The sequence below is a fragment of the Sturnus vulgaris genome, chromosome 5 (genome assembly GCF_052056855.1).
Source record: "Sturnus vulgaris isolate bStuVul1 chromosome 5, bStuVul1.hap1, whole genome shotgun sequence".
Lineage (NCBI taxonomy): Eukaryota > Metazoa > Chordata > Aves > Passeriformes > Sturnidae > Sturnus > Sturnus vulgaris.
The window spans coordinates 12,994,578-13,020,100 of record NC_142247.1 but is presented as its reverse complement, the minus strand read 5'-3'; the positions used below and the strand labels follow the sequence as shown (position 1 = coordinate 13,020,100).

The following is a 25,523-nucleotide window of genomic DNA, read 5'->3' as shown; positions in this document are numbered from 1 at the left end:
TTTCCTCTACCCCTGACAAGAAAACCCCAACCCTCTTTCTGCTCTGCATAAGCACTAGCCACTGTGGCAGGCTTTATGCAGCTGTGACAATGTTTTGCTTTAATTTGATTAATTTTATTGGGAAGAAGTTCCATCCCTTCCACCGGCCAGAAACCAGCCAGCCCCCATGAGGGCCCTCTCTCCCTGTTTCTTTACTACAGTTATAAAGTTATTTATAAATTACTTTACAAAATAGAGTCACCACACATTTGACAAGCACCTGAGAGTGCAGTATGAAAGCAAAGCCCAGGGGTCTGACGGATTGGCAATTATTCCAGGAGGTGGGAAGCTAAGCAAGGGACTGAACCTGATAGAAAGCAAGGAGAAAGCATTGGACTCATTCTTGCAGCGCTTAAGTTTGAAAACGGAACAGAGTGGCAGAGAAATCAGCACCAGCCACTTCCCCCCTCCCAGAGAGAGCCTGGCCAGGGAGGGGGTCCCTCAGCAGGGAGAGGGCAGGCCATGCTGTGACCCTCGGCAGCAGAGACCACCACAACAATGCCAGGAAATTGTCAGTCAAGTTTAATGCATCATAAAGAAGTAAAACTACATCGGCATATTTAAGACAAACACTTTTTTTTTTCCTATGCACACTATCCACTGGACAGCCCCCTTTTCAAAATAACTACTTTTAACAGTTGAAGACAGTTTTTCAGAAATTCTCCACATATTCAACCTTCCACGCTTTTCCTTTTTTTTTTTTAATTTGTCTGAGAAGGAAAAAAAAAAATCATGAAACCTGAAAACATCTACATTGCAAGCCACTCAGAATGCATAATTGCATACATTAACCAATGTATAACAACTGTGTTTTACTTAGTTCACTTTGTTCATTAATAAAAGAATATAAAAATCTTGTTCAATCGAGTGTTGTGTATTAAAATAGATTTGTATAGTACTGCACAGTTTCTCCCGGAGTTGTGAAAATGGTTGAAGGGACTATTGTTGCCTAGTGATGGGCAGCAGAAAAAGCCAGTCCCTTATGTGTTTATTTTTTTTAAATTAAAAACAAAAAAGGCTATCTGGCACCATGTGATATGCTGATGTGAGAGACTAGCCTTGTGTCCTGCTCTGGTGGCTTTCCATAAGTACCTGTTGTGCTAATTGATGGAGAACTCATAAGGACAGGGACAATGGCACTGGGGAGTGTGAGTTAAGAAATCCTTGGTGTCCATCACCACCTTCCCAGGCACTGCAGGAGACCAGGCAGGACCTTGCAGAATCAGGAAGACCAGCTAGTAAAACAAGCAAGTGCACTGGGATTTTCTCAGGCTAATGCTAAACGCTTCCCAAATATGCTAAAATCCAACAAAATGTTAAAAAGGAATCAAGTTTCCAAAAACAAAATCCTCCCAAACCCTTTTAATTTTCCATGCCCTGGCCCTCCCCCAGAAGTCTTGAGTTTGAGTCTCCAGTTCGAGAAACAACCCCTTGAGGCAGTTTTTTTCCTGTACCATTTCAGCAGATATTTCTACAAAAAAAACCCCCAAACAAACAAAAAACCCCAAACAAACAAAAAAAATCCAAACAAAACAAAACAAACTCCAAAAATATAATGTTACATATCTTTAACAATAAAAATGCAGTACAAAAATGTTAAGTTTCTTTTTGGCATATTATCTGTACTGACAAGAAACAAAAACCAGAATATTTATTTGCTTTTTTTTAAAAAAAAAAAAGAATGCAAAATTAACAAAAAGACAGAAAACCACAAAATAATCTCTTTAAAAAATGAAACCCAAACAGTCAAATATATCCGCTGTTATGGTTAATGCTAAACCTTGCACAAAAACTCCATGAGAAAAATACACTGATAGCAAAATAAGTAAAAAGGACCTGCAAAAGGAGTTTTACAGTCGTATTTTTAAAATATTTTGGAACGCATATACAGAAGCATCAGCATGAAAATACTTCAATATTTTACTAGAAATGCTAACTTCATACAGTTTCTTTATTTAAATATTTGCAATTCTCAAGTCTAATAATATGGAAAAAAAATCTTTTGTTTCCAAGGCTCTGTGAGTGTCCGTGATGCTGTTCTGGTCACAACGACCCCATCTCCAGGTCACCTGAATCAATGGGGCCAAACTTGTTCCTCTGAAAACAATCCATGTCAAGTGCTAAGTAGCTCTGTTTCTGGTTATCTCACCAATTCCCCCCCACACACATAGCTTTCAGCCCAACTACTTCTCTAATACCTCACTAACTCCTCTCCCCTTAGAACAGAAAGCCTGTCTGCCACCACAAAAGGCTATCCTGCTTCCTATCAGCCATGCTTTTCCTGTTCATCCTCAGTCATAAATACATTAAGGCCAACATAACAAAACAAAATGTCATAAGCACTGAAGGTCTTGGCAAATACGAAACTGCAGCACAACCCGCTCTGTGGGAACCTGCTGCCACAGTGACCTACAAACTGGGCTGACTGGTCTGCAAGTCTCTAAGTGTATCAAAACTGAGATTGCTCCTTCTGCCATTTGTTCCAGTTTCATCTCTCCTCTGCTCACGTGCACAAAGTTTCTCGTTGCCTCTTCCTTAGACCTGGCGCGGCCGACTCCTGTCAGTTGTTACCCTGGGATGGCTGCAAGGCTTTGTGCATGGCAGCAGAGGCAGCAGAGGGTTTGATCCAGGGGATGGATAGCAGGGAGGTGGTGGTGGTGGTTGTCATGGTAACCTGAATCATCTGCTCATTTTGTATCAGTCTAATGAGGGTTTTGAGACGTTCCAGTGATGACTGAGTCCCTTTCTGCTGGGCCATCAGGCTGGTTTTTAGCTCTAAGCATTTCTGTCAAATAAAGAGGAGGGGAGAGAGAAGGAAAGACTGAGAATACATTCAAAGTGGTGTCAAACATCTCTCCAAACATCCTTTGGTGCCTTGGGTGCACATTCTGCTCAAATGAAGTATGTTCTCCTTTGGGGAAAGCAAAACCACAGCTTAACAAATGGAGTAATCAGCAGTGCTGCACACATTGCAGCAGCTGTCTGAGGGAACAATATTCTTCCCTGGCAAAATGCATTTGGAGGATGTTTCTGACTCCATCCTGTAGACAGCCTGGCAGGAACACCTTCTGCATTCCACAGGGATGCCTGGCAGGGGAGTGCAATAGCTTGTTATTGAAAACACAGAAGGCACCACTCAAGTCTCACTCTTACCAAAGGACCCCGATAAGTGCTTGGTGGGTGAACCTCACCAGGATGCATCTCATATGTGCCACACATTTCAGGGAATAGGCATTGTGAAGATGCATTAATCTCGCTGAACATGGTATCAACATTTTTTTGGCAGAAAACTTTGCTCCAAGACACTACTGTTACACCAGAGCACTCACAAGAAAGCTTTCATCCCTCAGGGTGACCAAACTCATCATTTGAAATAAAAACCTCAATGCAAATGGACACGAGAGCAGGAGCTCTCCATTTCTCCAAGACAAGATGGGAAGGATCAGTAATTCTTCTTTCCCTTCCCAGCCATGGACTGCTGCATCCAGCACCCCATTCTTCTGCGAGGGACAGACCCACACCCTGAGTCTGCAGGGTGAAAGGGGACAGTGGCCTCTAATACCTGAAACCTGTTTTCTTCCTCCCAGTGTGCCCAGGATCTGACCAAACCAATTACTTGTCTGCAGATTGCTCCTCTCTGGCTATGGTACAGACTGCCCAGGGGGGATTCTCCAGTCCTGGAGAATTGGGAAATGCTCACTTGAAAATCAGCTCGTTTGGAAAGCAACTGTGTGGAGCTGCTCAGAGGTCGATTTAGAGAGATGAAATTTCAGATGAAAGATAAATAATTGTAGATTATTATCTGTTTTTACCATTGCAGCTGTGGGGTGTATGAGAATGTTCTTTTTCATATAAATCTCTGTTAAAATGTCAGAATGAAATTGCTCTGTGCTGGGACACCTTTAATTTATTTTCTCCTTTCAAGTGGATCCCTTTCCAATAAATATAATCACTGGCTGATATTACCATTTAAATAAGTGTTGCCCACTGAAAGAACCTGATTCTGCTTAGGCAGAAATCTTACTGGTTTTGACAGCCATGATACACACCTGATAGCTGACAACTTTTCTTTCCAAATTCCTCAGCCCACTCTCCTACCTACTACATGCATGTGTGGTTTCATTAGTGCTATGCACATGGTCAGGGAATATATAGTGATGTCTTTGAATAAGTTATTGTTTTTCCTTCCACTCTGTTTTACGTGATAAATATTTTAACATGCCTTCTCTGGATAGCTGGAATGGTAAAACAAGCAGTGACCAGTTACTCCTGCAGCTGCCACTTTGATTTTTCTTTCAAGGTAAGGAAGTGTCAAATATTTATTGAGGCTGCCATGCAAACTAACAGCTACCTCTCAGGAGGGAGGTAGCTCCAGATAGTTCCTTCAGTTATGAAGGGTAGAAATTAAGCTTTGAATTCAGCCCATTCAGCCAGAGACTGCTCCTCATAGCACAACATGTATGGAAGATACCTCCAGATGACATTGAGCTTTGAAATTAGTTTGGAGAGACAAAATAGTCCATGTCCAGTCATGAAGAGATGCTACAACATTCAGTAAAGATGGTTATTTCTACTTAATATCAAGAGGTTTGAGCTAATGGACAAGCAGCTACCACTGGAGGACATGCTTGTGACTGAACTTCTCACTTAGAGGATGGAAGTGCCTTGAAGTCGTTGAGTAGCTCAGAGCTATGGATGCAACTACAAGGAAGGCAGCCATGGCTATTTGTGGAGTTCTGTTTGTGGTGTTTTGCCAAAGGAATTCAAGTGATTTCTCCTCCTCAGCCTGCTAGAGTGGCTTGCTTTTGTGCATAAAGAAAATGCACATGCACTTCCTCAGAGAGAAACACATTCACACTTGAAAATCTATTGCTTGGGAGCTTGAATCATTTTCTAGCCACGAAGTACCATTTTTCTGGGCTTAAATTCTTTATAAACATCTCTTCAGGAGACTCAGTGTCCCCATCAGGTGTCCTACCTTCACTGCACTGTTGAGAAGTCGATCTTTTTCTTCTAACTGTCTATGCTCACTCTTCAACTCACTGCTTCTCTTTAATAACTTTCGCTTCTCTTCTTCTTTGACTGTGGAACAATAAGATTAAGGATGCAGAGGTTAAGGAAAGGATATACTGTGTGCTTGAGGTCAGAAAGCAGAAGCAGGTATTTTGCATAGTGAGTTTAAGGTCTCATTAGCCTTTTGTACCAGCAGATACAGCCAAAGAAATCTGGAGTTTCTGCTTGCAGGCATTTCTTCACTAAAAAGGTGGTTGGTCATTGGAAGGGGCTGCCTAGAGAGCGGGTGGAGTCCTCATCCCTGGAGGATGGAACAACTGGACATGGCACTCAATGCTCTGGGCTGGTTGACAAGGTGGGATCAATTACAGGTTGTACTCAAATAACTTGGAGGTCTTTTCCAACCTAAATGGTTCTGGGATTCTATGCATGTGCCTATGTTCATGGTTAGCACACAGGAGGACAACCCAAAAGGTACAGTGCACCTTTAAGGTGAATTAAAATTCATCCTTAGACCACATGTGATCCTGGAGGTCTCTAAGAAAGAGGTGAATGGTATTCAGGAAGAGGCCAACCCCTTGGAATGACCCTGGCAGAAAAGCACAATTATGACTGTGCCAGACCTCAATAAAGGTCCTTACAAATATGATCTAATGCCCAAAAGAGCCTATTGTAACAGTGCAAAAGGGAATTAAAAAAGAATAATGCTCAATGCACAGCTGTCACACAGCATGGGACTCAAGTGGCTGCCATACTACATAACACTGAAACAATTAGGAGCTGGTATTGCTGTGGTGTCTGAGACACTAGTCTGGCACTGTGCTACACTGCCAATGACATGGCTCTGCTTATCTTGTCTCTGCCTCACAATGATTCTGCCTCAAAATCCTGTTTCCAGCACTGTTCCAGGGAAGGCACCACTTTGATGACAGCCTCCTCCAGAGAGTGAAGTTCCTGAGAGATCACTCTCAACTTCCTTACAGAGAGAAGATGGCAAAGGAGTAGACCAAGGGGAAGGGGAAAGAAAAAGTCTGCTCTGCCCAGTCATTTATGGCCCTATGACCTACACCATCAGCATTGTAACATTACTTCAATATTTCAGCTAAGGACTCAAATGTCACTGCCTACCATGAGCAGGGAAGCCCTTGTCAGTGGCTGAGTCAATCCCTACCTGTTTTATGAGTAACATAGGAGTGAACAATAGCCAGAGTTCCAGTCCATGGCACATTGTCATCTTTCTTTAACACCTATAAGCCCGGGAAACAATAAATGGTTAGGATTCCAAAAAACATCACATTAATATTTGCTCCAGCCTTGCAGTTTGGCAGGACCAGAACTTGGGTCCTTGTCTCACAACATAAAAGTGATCTTAAGGCTAAGCACAAGGAACTCTATGGCACAGAATCTACACTTTAGTGACACTCAAGTGTTTTAATAATTTTTTTTCTTACTTGTGCAATCAGCATTATTCACATCAACTAGACAGTTTAGCATATGTCACATAACTGTGATAAACAGCTGTGTGTAACAAACGTGATTTAAAGAAAAGGAAGTTTTCTCCTCACATCTTTCAGATCCACCGGTGAACAGTGTCTTCTTCTGACACTGCCTCCCTCATCTCTAAGATTTACATTCTTTGTCTGGCTACATGCTGGTGGTGTTACTGTAAAGAAAGCAGCTGAAGGAACTGAAGAGACATTTTAAGAGGACAATTCTTAGCAATTACAGGCAAGCTACAGCACTCCATGTATGTTCTAAGTCTAGGACAGTGAAAAATACCAGAAATCAATACTGCAAACTGCACTAAAAACCTCTCAGTACTTCTTTATCTAATGTAGTCCACTGAGCTACGACCATAGGTTAGATTTGTTTAGGGCTACACAAATTTGAGGTGTCTCCCATTTTCCCTTCTTGGTACACCATGCTCCATGTAGCTTACCTTCTGTTGGCACTTTGGGCAGACCCAGAGCCCTTTGGGTGCAGTTTTGAGGGGTGGGTCCAAGCAGTTGAGGTGATATGCTCTGGGACATGTGCCACAGGGCTGCAAGTTAACTCCACATTTGCAAGCAGTGCAATGTTCATCGTGATGGATCTCATTCTGCAAGAGAAGGGTGCCCTGGGTAAAGTCAATCCATTGAGAACTTCTCTCTATACAGCATTCAAAGCCTCTACTGCAGCAGACAGGCTCCTTCAAACACGAAATCTAATTGTCAAAAGGACCCTGACAGACACAGAAGACAGAAATAATAGATATATGATAGCAACAAATACAAACAACAAATGAGCCAGAAGCAAGTTCCATAAATTGAACCAGAAACATAAAACCTAACTAATCAAACACAGAAGAGAGTTGGCAAATACCAGATTCTGACATAGGAATTATTTCTCTTTTTCCTTTGCCAGTGTGTTACTACAACACCTGTATCCCCATGCATGGCTCTGTCCTGGATCAGAGTTAATGTGGGGATCACTTGTCCTTCATGCCCAAACAGAAGGAAGCAAGCAAGAAAAGGGTTCTGGGGAAGAAGCACTGTTCCACGTTTCATGCCCATTGCCTCAAAAGGCAGCTGGGGAAACAGAAGGCTGAAGCACAGCCTAGGGCTGTACACCCTCTTTTGTGAACTCCTCTGGCCTCCTTCTCCCTGGCACTAATTGTTCTCTGCTCAGACTTGCTCTGACAACCTTTCTCCAACAAGACTGATTAGGGCTTTGTCTGAAACAACACATAACATGAAGCAAGACTCATCAGCAAAGTTACAATGTCATGTAGTAGATTGCTATGCTAATCTGGTGGCAACATTAATTACTTTTTTTAATAAAGGAGACACTGATTTTGAAACTCTCATGCCTTGTGAATCATTACCAAAAAAATCAAAAATTTCCTATTGGCTTTGGAGGAACTAGAATAGTAATTTCATATTTTTTAATTCCACAAGCATGTTTTCATTTTTAGGAGTAGCAATTTAAAAGTTTCACGGCAATTTTAGGCAGGCTTGAATTCTAAACCAGTCCTGTCAAAAAAATCATTCTCCAAAATATTACTCTTTATAAACTACATGTTCAAAGGATCTTAATTTTAACAGCAATGTAAAGAGATTTAATCTTTACAAACTAGAGTGGTTACTCATTTTTCTTCTAAAATTTTCATTAAACTCATAAATCTGGACTAGCAATTTCTCAGTCAGTGGAATAAACAAAGGGACTAAACATGTCTTGCATGTGAAAGCCCAAGAGTTCATCTCTTTGAAATTCTAGCTTAGGGACTCAAAGATTTACTTAAGTGGGAGAAGAGAATACTGCAATAAGGAAGCGACTTGAGAGTGACTACAATAATCAAAAGCAAGCACTGATACACAGTGATGAGAAAGATACCTGTTAATACACAAACTTTGACACACATACCTTCCAGAATGGATCCTCATTTGCTAGCATGCAAAAGAAGGGCAGAAAATGGATTAGTGGAAAATATATTGCTGCAGAGGTAGCTAGTTCTCAGCTTTGGGAGTAATTTTAGTTAAGATGTGGCATAGGAGATCAGGACATTGTGAAAATTAATGCAGACAAGAAAGAATATAACAGCAAGCAATGGAATTAGCATTTGAGATTTAAAAATGTACATTGCAGGAATCCCATGTCCAAAAGTCTGATGCTAAAATGTCATAGTATTTGAAATTTTCAGAAATTTTCATGCAGAGCTCCTCTCCATGTGCCAGTAATCAAAAAGTCTTCCTCAAGGACCTCAGCATGCTAGGTGTTGAAAATGCTGGCCCTGAACCAGCAATGTACTTAACGTGGAGCATGAAATGGGTGCCTCCAACTAATTGTTAAACACAGATTTAAATGTTGAGCTGATTCCCGGACAAAATGGGCAGCTCCTGTGGGAGTGAGCCTGATGGTATCATCACCTCCTTCTCATCAAACCAGAATACCAGAGACCTTTGGATGAACTGAGTCTGTAGTGATTGTATTCACAACCTGATATGAACAAGAACCAACAGAGCTCTCCTGAAAGCAAGCCAACCTTCCATAAAAAAATAAATTAAAAATTGTGGAATTCAACACACTTTGGTCCAAAAATAAAAAAAAACAGAAAAAACCAAGAACTTTATGGAAACTGCACAGCGTGTTGCAATTTTTGCTGCTGATTGCATGGAATCACAGAATCCACCAGGATCACTGAGTCCAGCTCCTGGCCCTGCCCAGACACCCCAACAATCCCACCCTGTGCATCCCTGGGAGCGTTGTCCAAACACTCCTGGAGCTCTGGCAGCCTTGGGGCTGTGACCATTCCCTGGGGAGCCTGTTCAGTGCCCCACACCCTCTGGGGGAAAAACCTTTCCCTGATATCCAACCTAATATCCCTGGCACAGCTCCAGCTGTTCACTTGTACTCTTGCAAGGGGCTGGAGCACACTGTCCCAATGAAAAACACTTAATGGACAGGTATTTATTTGGATTAAAGTGGAGACAACCAAACTGGTATTTCTCTCCTGTCCTCCTTCAGGTGCCTCTGATCAGAGTGGGAATACAGCTGTCCCATTGTGATCCCTCATATCAGACCCACCTGAAGTCCTCTCCTGCTGGTACAAACTGGTTTTACACACTGATGTACACATGAAGATGTGCACATCAGCAGGCCTCACACACGTGTGGGACTTGGAACTCGAGAATAAAGAAACAGCTTCACCTAACTTGGACCACAGGCTGTAAATGCCCATGTCCTCTGCTACCAGCACACAGTGCTGCCACTCCTGCACAGACTTGCAAACCCTGAGTAAATCCAGAAGTATCCTTCTGATGCTGGCAGTTTATGGGCTTCCCTAACCCTGAGCTTGCATTTTCATTGTTATATTTAACAGCCTTTGATCGATTTTTTCTTCCATAAATTTCTCTACTTCTTCCAAGAATTGTAGTATACTTTGGCAATGAGTTCCATAAATAATCACAGACCTATAAAATGTGTAAATGTTACTTCATACCCAAAATTACACACACAAAGATCCACCACTGTATGGCACCATGATTGTCAGGGGATATAAATATTATTCAGATAAACAGAGGCTTGATAATTTATGAATCTTTTGTACAAATGATACATGTCAGGGGATGTGACCTCATTTCAGATAAGATATTTTAATATAAATGAATCCTGATTAATTAACATTTTGATCAAAATTTACAAGAATTGTCCTCTTCTGTATTACCACAAATGACAGTTGTTTCTTGGACATCATGCGTTTTTTTTCTAGTTTGTTTATTTGTCTTTTCAGCTTACTTTTACTACAAAGTTTTAAACTTCTTAAAACATTTCCACTTCCCTCTTCTATTTGCTGAAAAACTAAACTGAGGACAATATTTCTAAAGGAGCACTTTATAAGAGAAGGGGCAGCCATCTCTGCACTGAAGCTGGAGAACTTCATCACTGCAGAGCCAAGCAATCTGGGACAGCATCTGCCTTCTGCTCAACACTTGCAAAACATCCAGCAAAACAGTGCTGGTGCCAAAAAATCCTTGCAGAGGTGGGGAATTCTGCTATAAAGAAGTCCATCTCAACATTCTCAGAACATGCAGAACTCCAGCACATATTCTGGAAAAACCAAAGATACAGGACTCAGAGGAATTAGTGATTAAGGAGAGAGGTTGCTGATTTCCAGGAAGATCCAAGACAGCTGCATCAGTAGAGCTCTGTCATTTGCCTACTTCCTTGCAAATAAAATGAGAAACATGTCATGAAAAGAGGGTCAGAGATATCAAACCCTAACTTAAACCCACCAAGGGGCTGGCAGCACAACTTGCTAACAACGCCATTCTGTCCTGATTTCTCACATGTGTTTAAATGGGAAAAACAAGTGCTATGATAAGAAAAACAATAAATCACAATTTTAATTTTGAAGATAAAACTGAGCCAGGAATAATGTTCTTTCCAGTGGGGATCACATGAGCCTGGCTTCCTGCTAAGAGGCATGCCATCATAACTGTTTACTGTAATAACCTCTCCTGTCCTCTGAGACCAAACACATTACAGGCATATGGTAAGTAGGCCAAGTGTCTGTATCTGGCATGTGAAGTTTTGAAGGCAGAGAGAAGCAGCACTCCCATTCAATCTGTGCTCCTGTGGTGCAGAAGTCAAGGCAGAGGCAGAAAAGTGAATCTCAACCACTAAACATGATGCTTGACAGGGTAATCAAGCAAACACTGAAAAACTGTCAAAACTTCATGTCTCAATTACAATTATCCCTGCAAATGCTCCTAATACTGAAATAATATTTAACTTACAAGAAGGTGTCTCTTCCTTTACCTCTAATGCATCTCAGTAGAGAATAAGTTGTAAAGGCAAAACAAGGGCAAGGAGAGAATCAAATTTCTTTACTGGCTTTGTCTTCTCTTTTGAAATACAAGTTTCTCACTTTCCTCCTTAGAACATTACATGGGTCTTGTCTGAAGAATTAAACTATACTCAACATTCTCTGTGTTTCACCTCACATGTCCCAATTCCTTGTCTTCTCTGTGTTGCACTTTTTTCCTGAAATGTGCTTCTTCCCATGAGCTAATCATCAGTATCCCCAAATGGCTCCTCTGAGTTGTTAATTCTCAAGGCATTTACTATTAAGTTTCAGATTTGAAGTTCTTACAAATACAAGACTGGAAAGCATCTTCAACGTCATAAGGTCTAGATTTATGGTTCTACCTCTTGGAACCAGAAAAACTGGTTTTCAGCCCTTTTTATTGAAGCAAAAGTTGTGGGAAATTTCCTAAAATAGTAATTATTTTTCAACATGTATTTTTAAGTACTTGGGGTTGGCAACACTGCTTTCTTCAATCAGTTCTCTCACTGCATGGTGCTTAAAGTGCCAGAGATCAGATTTTCCACTGATTGCAGAGGCTTTGGATCCATTTTTATATAATTGTGAGCTTTAGCCTTATCCTACCATTGTTTTTGCAGGAAAACCATCTATTTTCATTCCATATTAAAAAGCAGGGATATTACACAATGTAATGCCCTATGGTATTCTAACAGTAACTCATATGAAATCCTACTAACACATTTTTAACATGTCATTAGAATTGTAGTATATTCATTAAAAATATGCTTACCTCTTGTTGAAAGGAACAAGGGGTTATTCAAATAATTCGATGCAAGGCGTTTCCGCTGTAAGGGAAAAGAAACCAATCCCCATATCACTGCAAAGTGCTTTGGTTGTCTCCTACATTTCAGATTATCAATCTCCATGGGTTTACCTCATACCTAACCAGCTCTCCAAGAGCTACTTAGACTGGCCACTGACACAATCAGACAAACAGTTGCATGATTTACTTTTCTAATAAGTGTTTCACAGAGCAGTTTACTGTGCACTAGATTTTATTAAGAAGAGAGGAACACAAATTGTAAATGTTATTGATGGGGTTGCAGGATACATTGCATAGGCTGGTAAGAGCAAGACTACAGCAAAACTAACTCCAAGCCCAGCAACATCCCTAAGGGAAAATTGTTGCTGTGACATGACATCTTTATTTGCATATATAGAAATGGTGATGGATTTCTCACCTGCAGGAAAAGCACTGCTACCTTTGTGACACCTGCCTACAGTTCAGAGGAGCATACTGCATTTGCAAGCAACGAGTGAGGGCCTTAGTGAAATATTGCCTTTTCAGAAGTGAATGTGCAGGACCTTGAAGAGCTGGCAGTGATTCCAATCTGCTGAGATCACCAAACTTACAGAGAGCACCACAAACCTGTCTGAGATGTTTAACTCATCTAAAGCAGCCCATGGTCAGCCTGGTCTGATGGTACAAGCTGTGGTAAATAGCAAGCCAGGCTTCATTAATAGAAAACCCCAAATTGTTCCTCTGTACAATACTTGTACTTCCTCCAATACTTGTACAGCAGGGCTGGAAACAGCACCATTTTCCTCCATTAGATGTTGCTAGATTCTCCTTGGAAGAAAATTAGAGGGATTTTGCTACTAAATTATTTATTCTGTGGTGAGCAAACTATTCTCTTATAGATGGGTGCCTGTCAGTCTGTTAATTAATAAATGTTTGAATAGATGTTTCTTTCTTCAGAAAATAACCAGCCTAAAACATAACCCTTTTCAATTAAAAAAAGGCTAATGAGGGTAGGAAAATAAAATAGTATCTGATTTTTTTAAGAACAAAACCTTGAAAAGAAAAAGCACACCATTCAAGTGAAGACATAAGACCATGATCACATTTTTGCTATCAGAGTTAGTATCAGCACTACAAATGCTGCGCTCCTGCCATTTTGAGGGGTGTTGGCAAATAAAAAGTCCAATTTATATGCAATTTCAATTTAAACAATCATGAATTAAAGATCATTCGGCAGACTAAATGAAACTGCACCAAAATGCCTGAAATGTCACAAATACCTCAACTCACTGATTAGCAAATCAGTCTGAGCAGCTAATTGATCAGAGAAAAACCATCTGCCTCCATTTTACATGAATGGCATTCCCCATGGTCAGTACTTAATGACAGCTCCTAATGAGGACACAGCTGATCAGCCCCAGGAGTCTTTCACAGACATTTCTTTCTCTGTGCCATCCTTCATTTCAGCATATGCTTTTGAGAATAGATATGATGAGAAGTATGAACTAGGGGTGCAGCAGGCCATCTTCCACCTCTACTCCAAGGTAATAGAGTTTGTCACAAACACCAATCTGGCTACAGCTACAAAACTCTGCTGCAAGTATTTTAATAATCAGGACAAAAACGTCTAAGGAGCTACAGATTTAATGCTAGCAAGACTAAAGTTCCTACTGTGTTAAATACTGCACATATGGGCATCAGTATTTGCACTGAAGAAAATAGTTGAGGAATTGTGAAGAACTTAAGTGCCCAGAGCTGCTCTGGAGTATAAAAATCTTCAATGCTTTCAAAAAAAGAACAATCAAGCGACTCAGCAGTTTGACTGCAGCAGTGGGTTTCTTCTTAGCCTCACCTGTTTGCTATCTGCCAACAAAGACAGAAATCTGAAATACTGGCATACCAGAAATTCTGCATCACTTATGCCTAAATAAATAACAATCACTTTCCTTAGTCTTAGAGGACTCAGAACACAGAGAAGTCTTGCTTAAACAAAGAGCTGGCTGCAACTGAGTTTCATTTCAGTTCCATTTCATTTCAGAAAGTTCAGCCAGTAAACCCAAACTGTGCTGAAATTTTAAAGGTGAGTTTTTAATTAGCTGAATAAATGCATATACGTTAGTTTAGAAACAAAGAAAAAAAAAATCAGAAGTTAAGCCTATTTATTATGCTGCCTTTACACCAAGTTTGCAATCCAATATTATGCAGGACCAAATTCTGATACTACTGTAAATGCAACAGTGTAAGCATAGCAGACAACAGAGATTATCCAGAGCATTTTATTTTTAATAATTCATTATTATATTTATTATGCAGATTTCTATACCCCTTGCAGACCACACTGATTCTTAAACCAACACACCCCTTTTATGAAGGTCATTAATAAAAAGGGCAAATATCTCCATTTATTATTTGGCACATAAGAGAAATAGCAATGCACATTTGAACATAATGCAGCACTTCTGTTCTTAGATATGATCTAAAGGGACTGCCTTTGTAGATAAAAGAGTAATAAGGTCCCACATTAATTTAGTCCTTTTGGCCTTTATTAAAACTAAGATGAATTTTTGTTAGGACCGAGTGATGTTGTGTGGTGAAAACTTGTTGCTTAGCCACTGAGATGAGATATTTTCTGTATTTCTTTTCTACATCAGTATCTCTTTACAAGTATCTGTGGTTCTGCATTCATATATATTTTTGTAGTAAGAAACACTTAAACCTTTTATTGACATGAAATAAAACTCTGGCAAAAAAGTGAATGATAAAGTACCTCTGTTTCCAAGAGTCCACTGTAGGTTGGATTTGCTGTGCTTCTTCTCTTTCTTTCCTGACGCTTGCTCTGGATTTCTGTAACCATGGAAAGGAACATGAACTGTGTATTTCTCATTCATCAGGGAAAAATGTAGATATAACTTGTTAAGCAAGATGATCTTACCCTCAGCCCCTTGAGCTTTGTGCTCTGTTTCAGTTTCTAAAGTATAATTGGTTTGCATCAGCACTGATATTTGCTGCAGTTCAAGGTTTGACATTAATAAGCTTTTCCTTGTGAGATTCACAGGCATTTTTTATTTTTTCCTTCCTTCAAGGTAGACTTCTGCTGCCCTAGAAGAATTTTATTATGATGTCTTCAGACCCATATTCAGCTAGCATCATCAGAGAGCCTTCAAAGTACTCTCAATGTCTGCTATTAACAAAAGGGAAACATTTAAAGTAATTAAGCCTTTAGTTCATATCATATGAAAGAGAACATCCTAAATTCAATTTACATCACTTTTCCTCCACGGAGGCTAGAAAAAGCATAGTTGAAATGGCACAGCTGGATTCAGTTCTAACCAGGGTAGGATGATTTATCCACCCAGAAGCATACCACTTCATAATCCTGAGCTTGCAAAATGTCATTATGAGTCATGTGTGTGTATATGTGTCACTGAAAACACCAGCACACAGATGGGCTCTTTGGACTGCAGCCCACTGCTCCCTTCCACTGAACTTCCACAACTCCCTTGCACTAAATGGTGACACCTACTGAAGGTAGCACATGCTGAGGACTGTGTTTAGCAACCATGTGCACAATTCTGTAAACACAGAGAGAGGGAGCAGATCACTCAGCCACAGAAATCTGTAGGTTTAATGCTACTTTGATCTGAGCTAGGATTCCATTTACATCATATGGAATTTCTTTTTCCAGCTCTTGACGTCAGTTCAGAATGCTGAGACTATTACAAGCATGTCTTTTAGAGCCTATTATTTTGATTATAAACCCCAGACATACTTTAGCAAGGAGAGCAACAGCATCCATCCCATGACATGAAGTGTGTACTGTGTTCCAAAATATTTCCTATTTCCTGAATATTGTAAGGTAAAGTTTAGACTCTGCTCTGAGGTACCAGAGGGATCTTGTTAGTCTAAATTCCCCCATGGTGGTGATACCTCTGCTCTGTCTATCTCAGAAGAAGAGGAACTGGCAGGAGCATGTTCTTCAGCACAGAGACCCCAGAGCACATCCAACAGAAACTCAAGACACCATCTGATTATGCAGGAGGTCTGGTGTCTTTCCTCAATGTCTGAGCTAAAGAGGTCTATCTCAGAACACCCTCAGCACCAGATAATGGCCTTCAGGATACTGAGCAAGACATCCCACCTGTAATCCAACAGTAAGGTACAGCTGAGATTTCAGGATGCTTATGATACTTGGGAACTGGATCCCCAGCACTTAGTTCTGGTTTCCAGCACCCTTTTCACCCTTTTCTGGTTTCCAACACCCAGGTGTTGATCATTCCCATATACCATTTTAAATATTGCTACAGTACAGAGTGTCAGTATCTTGGTCATGTCTTGAACATGGTGTCCCTAGAGAAAAGGCAACACTTTGTATGGGTTTTGTACTGGCCTAACTTCCAAGATATGCATTTAAAACCTTTCCTTCACCAAAGACTACTGGCTAAGCTGCTGCTCTTGGAGTGAGCGATGCATTAGAAGGAAACCAGATGGGCAAGAAAAACAGGAGATCAACTATTAGCAGGGATTTCCTATGGCACAGGGACATGTCACCTCTCATGTTCAGGAGGTGTTTTCTCCTAGGGCAGTTCAAATAGCACAGGCAGGCTATTCACAGCCTGACACAAGCTGTCACATGCTGCCATGTGACTCAAGGGGCTGCACAGAATCTCACCACCAAGAAATGTGTGATCTGGAGCTGCACTGAGGTGTGAGATAAATGCCTTGGCTGTAACCACTGTAGCATCATATTAACATCCACGCTATGCAGATTCCAAAACACAGGACCTTGTCTGTGAAGCAATTCTGTCCTACTGTGAAAATATTTCCTATGAAATGCTCATGTGTCTGTGCTGGGATATCCATCCCAAAGCTCCCAGGCTCCTTGAAAGTATCTAAAGGGAATTGTGCCTCAGCAGCAGGATGAATGCTACATGCAGATCCAGTGGCCTGTCAAAGCCACAGAAAAGAGATGTTGCTCTTGATGTCAGTGTCATTTCTTATAAGGGAAATGCTCTCAAGTCCCAAAGGTAACAGACATGTCTCAGCTGAGGAACCCTGGTGCAGCAATAAAACAGAGGAAGTGGCTCTCTGTTGACTCTTTCCTTTGGTCTCTGCAGTGTGAGCTGGCAGTGTGAGCCATGGCAGTACAGAGAAAAACACTGGAGTTAGGGCAGGCTTGGTCTTCCAGAAGTGGTCACAGGGATACAAGAATTTTGACTTTCAATGGCCCAGAAAAAGAAACAAAGAATTCAATGCAGCAGACTTTTCTTTGTATGTAACTAGGCCAAGCATCTCATAAAAGGACAATGATGGATCTGTTGCTCTCTACCCTTCTTGGTCCCAAGTCATAGAGAAAATTTCTTTGGTACGTCCTCTCATCAAGGCAACAGAAAATATCTGGTGGGGTCTGAATCACACATATGACAGATACCTGGAATGCAGCTTTGGAAGAGGCATTGCTATGGTACAGAGATAAGAGCTGGCTGGGAGGAAAAGTAATAGAAGTGGGAATAGATGGAAATAAAGAGAGATAGAGAGTAATGAATGGAAACAGCTCGAGATGTACAACACCCTGTGCTGACATCAGGGAGGGAGAGTATTTTCTGTATGGAAACAAAAATACCCTGCATCTATGTACATCTAGAATGGTTCTGTCAATAAGTACACCTACACAGAGCAAAAGCATACACTGGTGTGCTATCTTTTGTTACTTGTTACATCTGCTAAAAAAGTATTGTGCACTTTTCAGAACAGGGTGCAATAAATTTGTTTCAATTGATGATATAATAAATATTTCAGTAATCTAGATGGACCAAGATATGCATTTTTAGAATCACCTGAACTAAACGTTCTTCTTTTAAAGTTTTGCTTTCTACCTTTTTGGTTTTTTTGCACAATTGTAATGCTAAAAGGTGTTTATTATTTTAGAGAAATAGATTCAGTATGTTACAACCATGCACTGCATCACAGAATTGAGCTATCTTATTCCTTAGCTTATCAATTAAAAAAATAGAAACCAAAGAGGAAAAATTAAACTGTAATACATTTGACAAAGATGAATGAAGATAGCTTTATGTTGGAGGCCAAACTCCAATGAGCTGCTGCCTTCACCAATAAGCATTCTGCATGGTCATTCTATGAGGCCCGTGGTGGCAATTTATCTTCAGGGAAAGCTGTACCCTGCAGCCTGGCAGGCAGTGGAAGCAGCTGTGTTCATTTACTGCTAAAGATGCCTCACACTCAGGCTCTGCAGAACAGAGCTCTTTTCCCAGGCAGGGAATGCTCGTTGGAGGTTAGGTGAAAAGGCTTCTAGGCAGATAGAGAAATCCACATAGAAGTGGATTCAGCCCTTCACCAGAAAATTAATGAATAAAATTAAGAAAAACAGTAACACTGTGAGTTAAATATACCAAATGAATAAGCTTTTAATGATTGAATCTGGATAGAGTTAAATTCAAAAAATGTAAAATTGAGAAATAATTACAAGCTTTAGAATAAAGTGAAGTGTGTAATGACCACTGCTTCCTGATAAATAGCAATGACTGATAACTGTAAACATGACAGAGCAGTAAAATAATAACCTTTAGGATGTGAAAGCTATAAGGACATTTTTGACAGTTGTAATCACCAATTTTGATGAAGAAATACCCTTTCCATAGTAAATAGCTCTTGGTTGGAACCATTTATTTAATGCTAGTAGGAACATAAAAAGTGAATTTTCCTTCAAGAATTGATTCTGCACGGTGAGTGTTGCAGCAGTTTTGTTTAAAATGTGCATCTCCATACTTTGTGTAGAACAGAGTAGAGCACTGCCTGGCATTTTGAACATAAGCAATAAATCCACACAATTTATTAGTTCTAATAAAATCAAAGGGTATAGAATTATTCAAAATTAAGTATTCTCTGTTGTAAGCCTAATTTGTACTTCTGCACAATCTGAAAAGTTGTCCTCTTTTCCTTAGACAAAGAAAACAAGAACCAGACATGGCTTGTACTTTTCTGGATTATAAATCTTCTCCCCAAATTGTTGTAGCTTTTTGATTTCCATTTCAATCTATAACCATTAAAGGATTAAAAGTTACGAAGGCTTAAAATTTCTTTAAACTGCTTTCAAATTCTCAGTCACCGTGACACTAAATAATTTTCTAAAATCAGATTTAAAGAGGAAAAAAACCAAAAAGAACCACAGGCAGCAAGACCCACAGGAAACTGGCTGCATATACTGAGGAAACATTACAATTCAGATGTATTTTCTCACCAATTCACAACTTGTCTTAAAACCAAAGAACTGGAAATCTTAGTAAAAAGAAATCAAGTTAAAAATGGTAGATACCTTGAGACAGCAAGGTAGCTAAGCATGCTCCTAAGTCAAAAGCACATAAAACTTAAGCTCAGTGCACTGGAAATTCCTAAGTATTTTGCTAACTATGGGCCATGGCATGTGTGGTAAATATCAACTGCCATTAACACTTTTTGTGATCAAGAATCACTGACACAGACACCAGCTTTCTCTCCTTTTACTGCTGGAATCACACCAACTTGGAGCTGAGCTTGTAATTAAAACCAAACAGGGTGCAGATCTTTTCTTAAAAATATCTGCATCATCTCTGTCCATGAGAACTATTCTGCCACCCCAACTTGTCTCACACCACTGGCAAATTTACTAAACAAACTCATTTTTCCCCCTCTCATCTATAATTTGAAAACAACAAAGCTGAGTCAAAGAAAGATACAAATCTGCTAACTTCTGCAAGCTATTTTTGTAAGGTTGGAGAAGGAAACTGAAAACTATGTGATGTTGCATTTAGCTTATGTGCAATGTTTGTTTGAAGTCATATTCAGGAGCCTGGGAAGACATGCTAGAGGTTCTTATTCAAACACAGGGTTAGATAGGAAGGTTGTTAAGTTTTTGGCTAAGTGGGGAAAATGGAGGGAAGGAATTCTTTGTGAGAAATAGCCTTAAGTAAAATCTTATGAAACAAATCCCAGATTTTCACCACTATTTTACACATTATTCTTTGGAACTCTAGAGATGACAGACAATTCACTCAAAAACTGGAAGTCCATCTCACATGGGAGAGAGCAGAGGGCACTTGCTGCATATCTGGGCAAACATCTTTGAACCTCACAGATCCATCAACCAGACCAGTGGTGGCCAGAGCCTTTTCAGGATTTTTGTTTCACTGTTTCCTCCAGTTGTTAAGATCTTTTAAAGGACCATGATGACTGAGTGAGTCCCAATACCAGCCTGTATCAAGCATGCTGGTGGCTGGCTGTGGGGCCAGTCCTCATGGCCCTTGAGCTGTGCCATGGCGTGGGAGGCAGGGCTCAGCAAGTTCACCCACTATTGTGAGACTGAAGGGCAGAATTGTGCAAAGGTAACATTCCAACTGATTTTTTCATTTTCATTTTTTCAGTTCTCATGTCCTTCAGGGAATGGGAGTAGGAAAAACTGAGAGGTAATCTTGTTGATGTGCTGTATAAGTATCTGCAGGTAGGAGTCAGAGCATGGGCTGGGCTGTGCTCCACAGTGCCCAGTGACAGGACAAGAGGCAATATGCAGAAACTGATGCCCAGGAAGTTCCTCCTGAACATGAGGAAGAACTTCTTTTCCAAAAGGACAACAGAACACTGAGCTGATTGCCCAGAGAGGCTGTGGAATCTCCTTCTCTGGAGAGATTCGAGAGCCATCTCAACACAATCCTCAGTAATGTGCTCTGGCAGAGAAGCCAACAGAAAATATTTCACTCAAAAACTGAACTGTAAATCAACATATGCTGTCTTACCTTCCAAATGTTCTGTTGTAACCAGTCCTAGTGCTACCATGAAGGCAATTTTCTAAGGAAAAAATAAATGGGTAAGATTTTCTACGATAATAATCATGGTAAGAAAATAAATAAAATTAGCATTGACAGAATAAACCCAATAAAAATCTCTTAGAAATGTATCTTATTTGAATGCATAGTAATGTAAAGAACTTTAACTGAAGATTTGCTTGAGATATGCCTGGTTCTCTTAGTATGACTATATAAACTCTGACACTTCAAAGATGGCTGAAGTCAATGCTAAATGACTACTAATCTTACACAACACATAACCAATATTCAGTCAATTCAATCAGTTCAATTTCACATTACTAGCTGGATTCTTCACTCCATCCTTTAGTGAAGTAATTTTGTATTATTTTGACAATCTGGACATGGCACGCTGCTTTTATTGGATATGAGCAAGTCGTATGAAGTGAAACATGTATGAACTGTACAACACTAAACAAGACATCAGAAGCATATTGAAAGTCCCCTCCCATAAAAAAAAATCAGAAATTTCTCTTCCCAAGATAAAAAAAATAATATTGTGTGCATGGATTGTGAAGACATATACTGATTCAATATTTTTCCTCAATGAGGAGTGAACAAAAATCTCCCACTGATACTGATGAACTCATTCTGCAGTGAGGAATCTGATCTAAAATATTACTCACAACTCTTCTAAACTATACATGCATAAAACATATTTTCATACTAAAAAGTCTTCAGAACATGCTGATGCAATGATAGGACAAGCATTAGAGCAGATTTAAAAATTTCTGACAGTGATTTCGCACTGGAAAATTTTTCCTTGCAGAAAGGTTTTGCTAAAGTTTTTATTGCATGTTTTTGATGAAAACTAAAATTACACTGTGTTGTTCCAAGCCCAAACTGAACTGAATGCCTTGGATTTCAGTCACATTTGTGGTACTTGTGGGGCTTTGGGGGTGTCCTCTTTCTGCAATGCTGAACAATCTCCTTGGATCAGATTACCCAAGGGGCATTTTCATGAGGTTCAATTCCACAGGACAGACAATCTGACTATGAAACTCAAGCTCTTGGGAAATACAAGCAAGCAAAGCCCACAATCCAAGCCTGAGGAAGTGTACAAAGACCATAGGAAGATGCAATTATCATACCTTAAATAAAATGTTTTTATTCAAATCCAACTAAAACATAGCGTTTGAGCAGTAGAAGGTCAAAACATTCTGTTTCATTCAAAGAGTGTCAGGAGAACACATTTCAACACTTCCAAGTCAAAATTAGTCTGACCTTCTTGTTTTGTGAAAAGCCTGATGATTCAACATTTCCTTTCAGTTCAGGATAAAATCAACTTCTAAGTCACCAGAACTACAATTTCCTTTGCAATTCTGACTTTCACTTAGTGAAACTGTGAAAGCAAAAACATCCTCATTTTGTAGATGAAAAGATCTAACTATTGGGTGGGTTCATCAAAATCAGAGGGTTAGGGTTGGACACCTCTACCACTCATGCATCTGTGAAAATACCTTTGTCAAGCAGGTGAACTAATACCCATGTAAGACAGGAATATTTCCTTCCCACAACCTCGGGAGATTCCTACTCTCCAGGTAGATTAAAAAATGGTGGTGTAGAATTTCCTCACTGGCAATTGAAATATATATTCACACTGTATTTCTGCCTTCCATATCTGTGGTAATTACACACGTGTTCATTTGCATGTCAGATCTTGATTTCAGTAATGTTCACTCCTCACATGCCTGAAACACCAACCAGGCACAGTGGGGACCCCACACCTGAAGGAAAAGATGAATATTTGATCCACTGTGCAGATCTGAGAAGAAAATTAGTCAGCTGAGTAGGATTGACCTCAGCCCCATCAAAAAGTAAAGGTGGCAGGATACTTCTCATCACTGTGATCAAAAGTAATAACAATATTTAGGGAGAGAACCAGAAAGCTGGAATGGTTAATGTCTGTTTTCTCAATGGAGTGCAGAATTCCTGCATTACCCCATCATTAAACTGTAAGGAAAGCACATATTTTCTGATGCCTCAAATGAAATTATTTGTGTACTGGAATGTTTGCTAAACAATTTTCTCTCTTCATGCTGAAAGTGTTTGAATACGTATCTAACTAAATGTAATGACAACATACCTGCTTAAAATAAGAAAAGCCATCACAAGTGGACTTGATAATTATCACATGATTAAACACAAGAAGTGTTAGCTTTTATAGGGACTTGAAAGATGATTCCTTTTAAAAAATCCCAGTACAAGCTGTATTCTTCTGAACAAGCATATTATATTAATAGCTTATTTATTTTTATGGGTTTTGCTGTTTCACACCTCTGTAGATCATTGGATTCAACTCAAAATCTGACTTCCACTGCAAAACTTTCCTTTCAAATATCACAGGGTCTATTTTTTATCCTCTGTACAGAAGCTGCAAAACCAAGACTTCATTTTCTCCAGATTTTCAACCCAGGCTTAATATTTAATTCACAATTGCCATGTGTCTCTCTTGTGCTTAGGAAGGATTAGAATGCCATTAACTAAATAATCAGCATTTATGGCAGTAATTTTTCCTTTAGATAAAAACATTTTAGAATAAAAATGTTGCCAGATTGTTTGCTATTATCAATGTTTAAATGATCAAAACGTTTTTGGCAGAATTCTGTTTCTTTCTGTGTTGAACTTAGGTCTCTTTAAGAAAAAAATAAAATATTAACCCGTCCCCCTCACCCTCCTTCAAACAAACTCCCCACAAACAAATGAACAAAAAACCCCAAAAAGCAATGTCCAGGGCATTTTCTCCCCAGAGGAGCAGCTCCCTTTTGTAATTCCTCCATTTCTTTACAGAAGCCATCCTGGTGGGAGAAGGCCCATCACTGGATCCATCATCATTGTTTTCCATCCCCAGCTGAGCAGAATGACCAAGCCAGGAGCTAAAGACAGTAATTATCCTCACTCTTCTCTGTTTGTTCAGGTACACTCAGTAACTGCATGTGGGGATCTTTGTTACTGGTAAATCTGGTTATTTCTAGTTAGCTTGTTCCAAATTGTCAGTGTCATTTGTTAAATCCCAGTCTCTCCCAGCTAAGTTCTACAGAGCCGTATTGGAGTTCCTGCCTCAGTTTTGTGCTTTGAAGATAAATAAAAGTGGGAAGTGCCTTGAGTGCCTATTTTCTTTTTAAAAATACCATGTTGTTTTTGCTTTAAATTTAATCATCTGCTTACAAGCCATGAGTGCTTATAGAAATACACAGTATGTCTCTCATGAAGCAAAACAAAGATTTTCATAAAAGCATTTAGTTTTGTAATTACATGTTCTATTTATGTCATTACATGTATTTATACTAATTATGATGTTAGTTCTAATTACACTAATTGCATAAATACATGATAATCAACTAAAGTTTACTTTCAAAGAACAAAAGAAATTAACTCTAGCCCTACCTATTAATGGCTGTGCAACAAATCTGTGAAAAGAACAGTCATACTGAAGGGCACAGTGTCAGCACTCTACCCAGAAAATGAAGGCTTTTGGGACCTCCACTATACAGGGTAGGAACAGTGTCTATGGTTAGAAAAAGGCCATTGAGATATCCTAGTTAGCAATGTAATGAAAATCTTACATTTTTGAATCCCATACTAAAAGTGTGCCTAGTCTAATTGCCTCCTCCTGCATCTCTCTGGAAGATTTTATTCAATATTTTTTTCCATGAGGATAAGTTACAGGCAAAGAAAAACTGATATCTTCTCCTAGCATTCTGTTTCTGAGAAGGGCCTACTACCCTTTCTATCCATAAGGTGCTACAAAATAAGTAAGTGAGGTTCAAGATTTCACAGGAGCTGAGCATTTCCACAAAAGAAGTAGATTCAGTCTATATAATTTCTCAAACTGCCCTAAAATTACACCCAATATACTGTGAGGGTATCCAGTCAAAACCCAAAATGTCTGCTAGAGCAGCCCCATTTCTACAAGGACTTGGAGTTTATATTTCTAGTTTAAATCAAAAGTATAATTCACAAAAGAGATCTAGTCTCATAACTTGCTTTCTACTCTCTTAGTCAATTCAAAGGATTTAAATGTATTTCAGACTAGAATCTGTGTACGTGGGAAGACATGTACACAGCAAATGCAGGAAACTACATAATACAATCTAAAAATTGCAAGATTCATTACAAAGAAGATGTTAAAAGCTCAGCTTACAAAAGAAATGTTAAATCCACCTCATACACAGCCTCTAAATCTGATGCTACACGTTTGATACCATAAAAGAAAATATCTTAAGCTTGTATAAACCTTTCACAAGAAATCCAGCTGCAGCCATGGGGTCCCTACATTATTCTGAGACCTCTAGGTCTTATGAGACCTTCAAGTCTAACATTTTGTGACAGTGGAAGGTTTGAATGGTGTAAACCAAATTTGTCAGGGCACTCACTGGCAGGGAAATTACCCTGATTGCAGAGATTGAGAGGAGAGATGAACAGCTGGAAGAATCATAAGCACAAATAAAGTAATCACATATGCACACAGAAGAATGTTTAGATTTGGCCATAAGTTAACCATATTGTAGCT

General features: G+C 39.6%; 1 protein-coding gene across 5 annotated transcripts in view; it reads right to left on the bottom strand.

Annotated features, from left to right (window-relative positions):
* Positions 1–538: 538 nt before the first annotated feature.
* Positions 539–25,523, bottom strand: part of PHF21B (PHD finger protein 21B) — a 158,666-nt gene continuing 133,681 nt past the window's right edge. For all 5 annotated transcript variants that reach the window (XM_014880286.2, XM_088164876.1, XM_014880295.2 and 2 more), the window contains 8 exons: positions 20,942–20,993; positions 14,926–15,002; positions 12,147–12,201; positions 8,455–8,477; positions 6,992–7,150; positions 6,224–6,299; positions 5,018–5,121; positions 539–2,824 (listed from right to left, as the gene is read on the bottom strand). In XM_014880286.2, the coding sequence (XP_014735772.1) occupies positions 2,600–2,824; positions 5,018–5,121; positions 6,224–6,299; positions 6,992–7,150; positions 8,455–8,477; positions 12,147–12,201; positions 14,926–15,002; positions 20,942–20,993 (771 nt within the window). In that variant the 3' untranslated portion in view covers positions 539–2,599. The remainder of the gene's footprint in view (positions 2,825–5,017; positions 5,122–6,223; positions 6,300–6,991; positions 7,151–8,454; positions 8,478–12,146; positions 12,202–14,925; positions 15,003–20,941; positions 20,994–25,523) is intronic.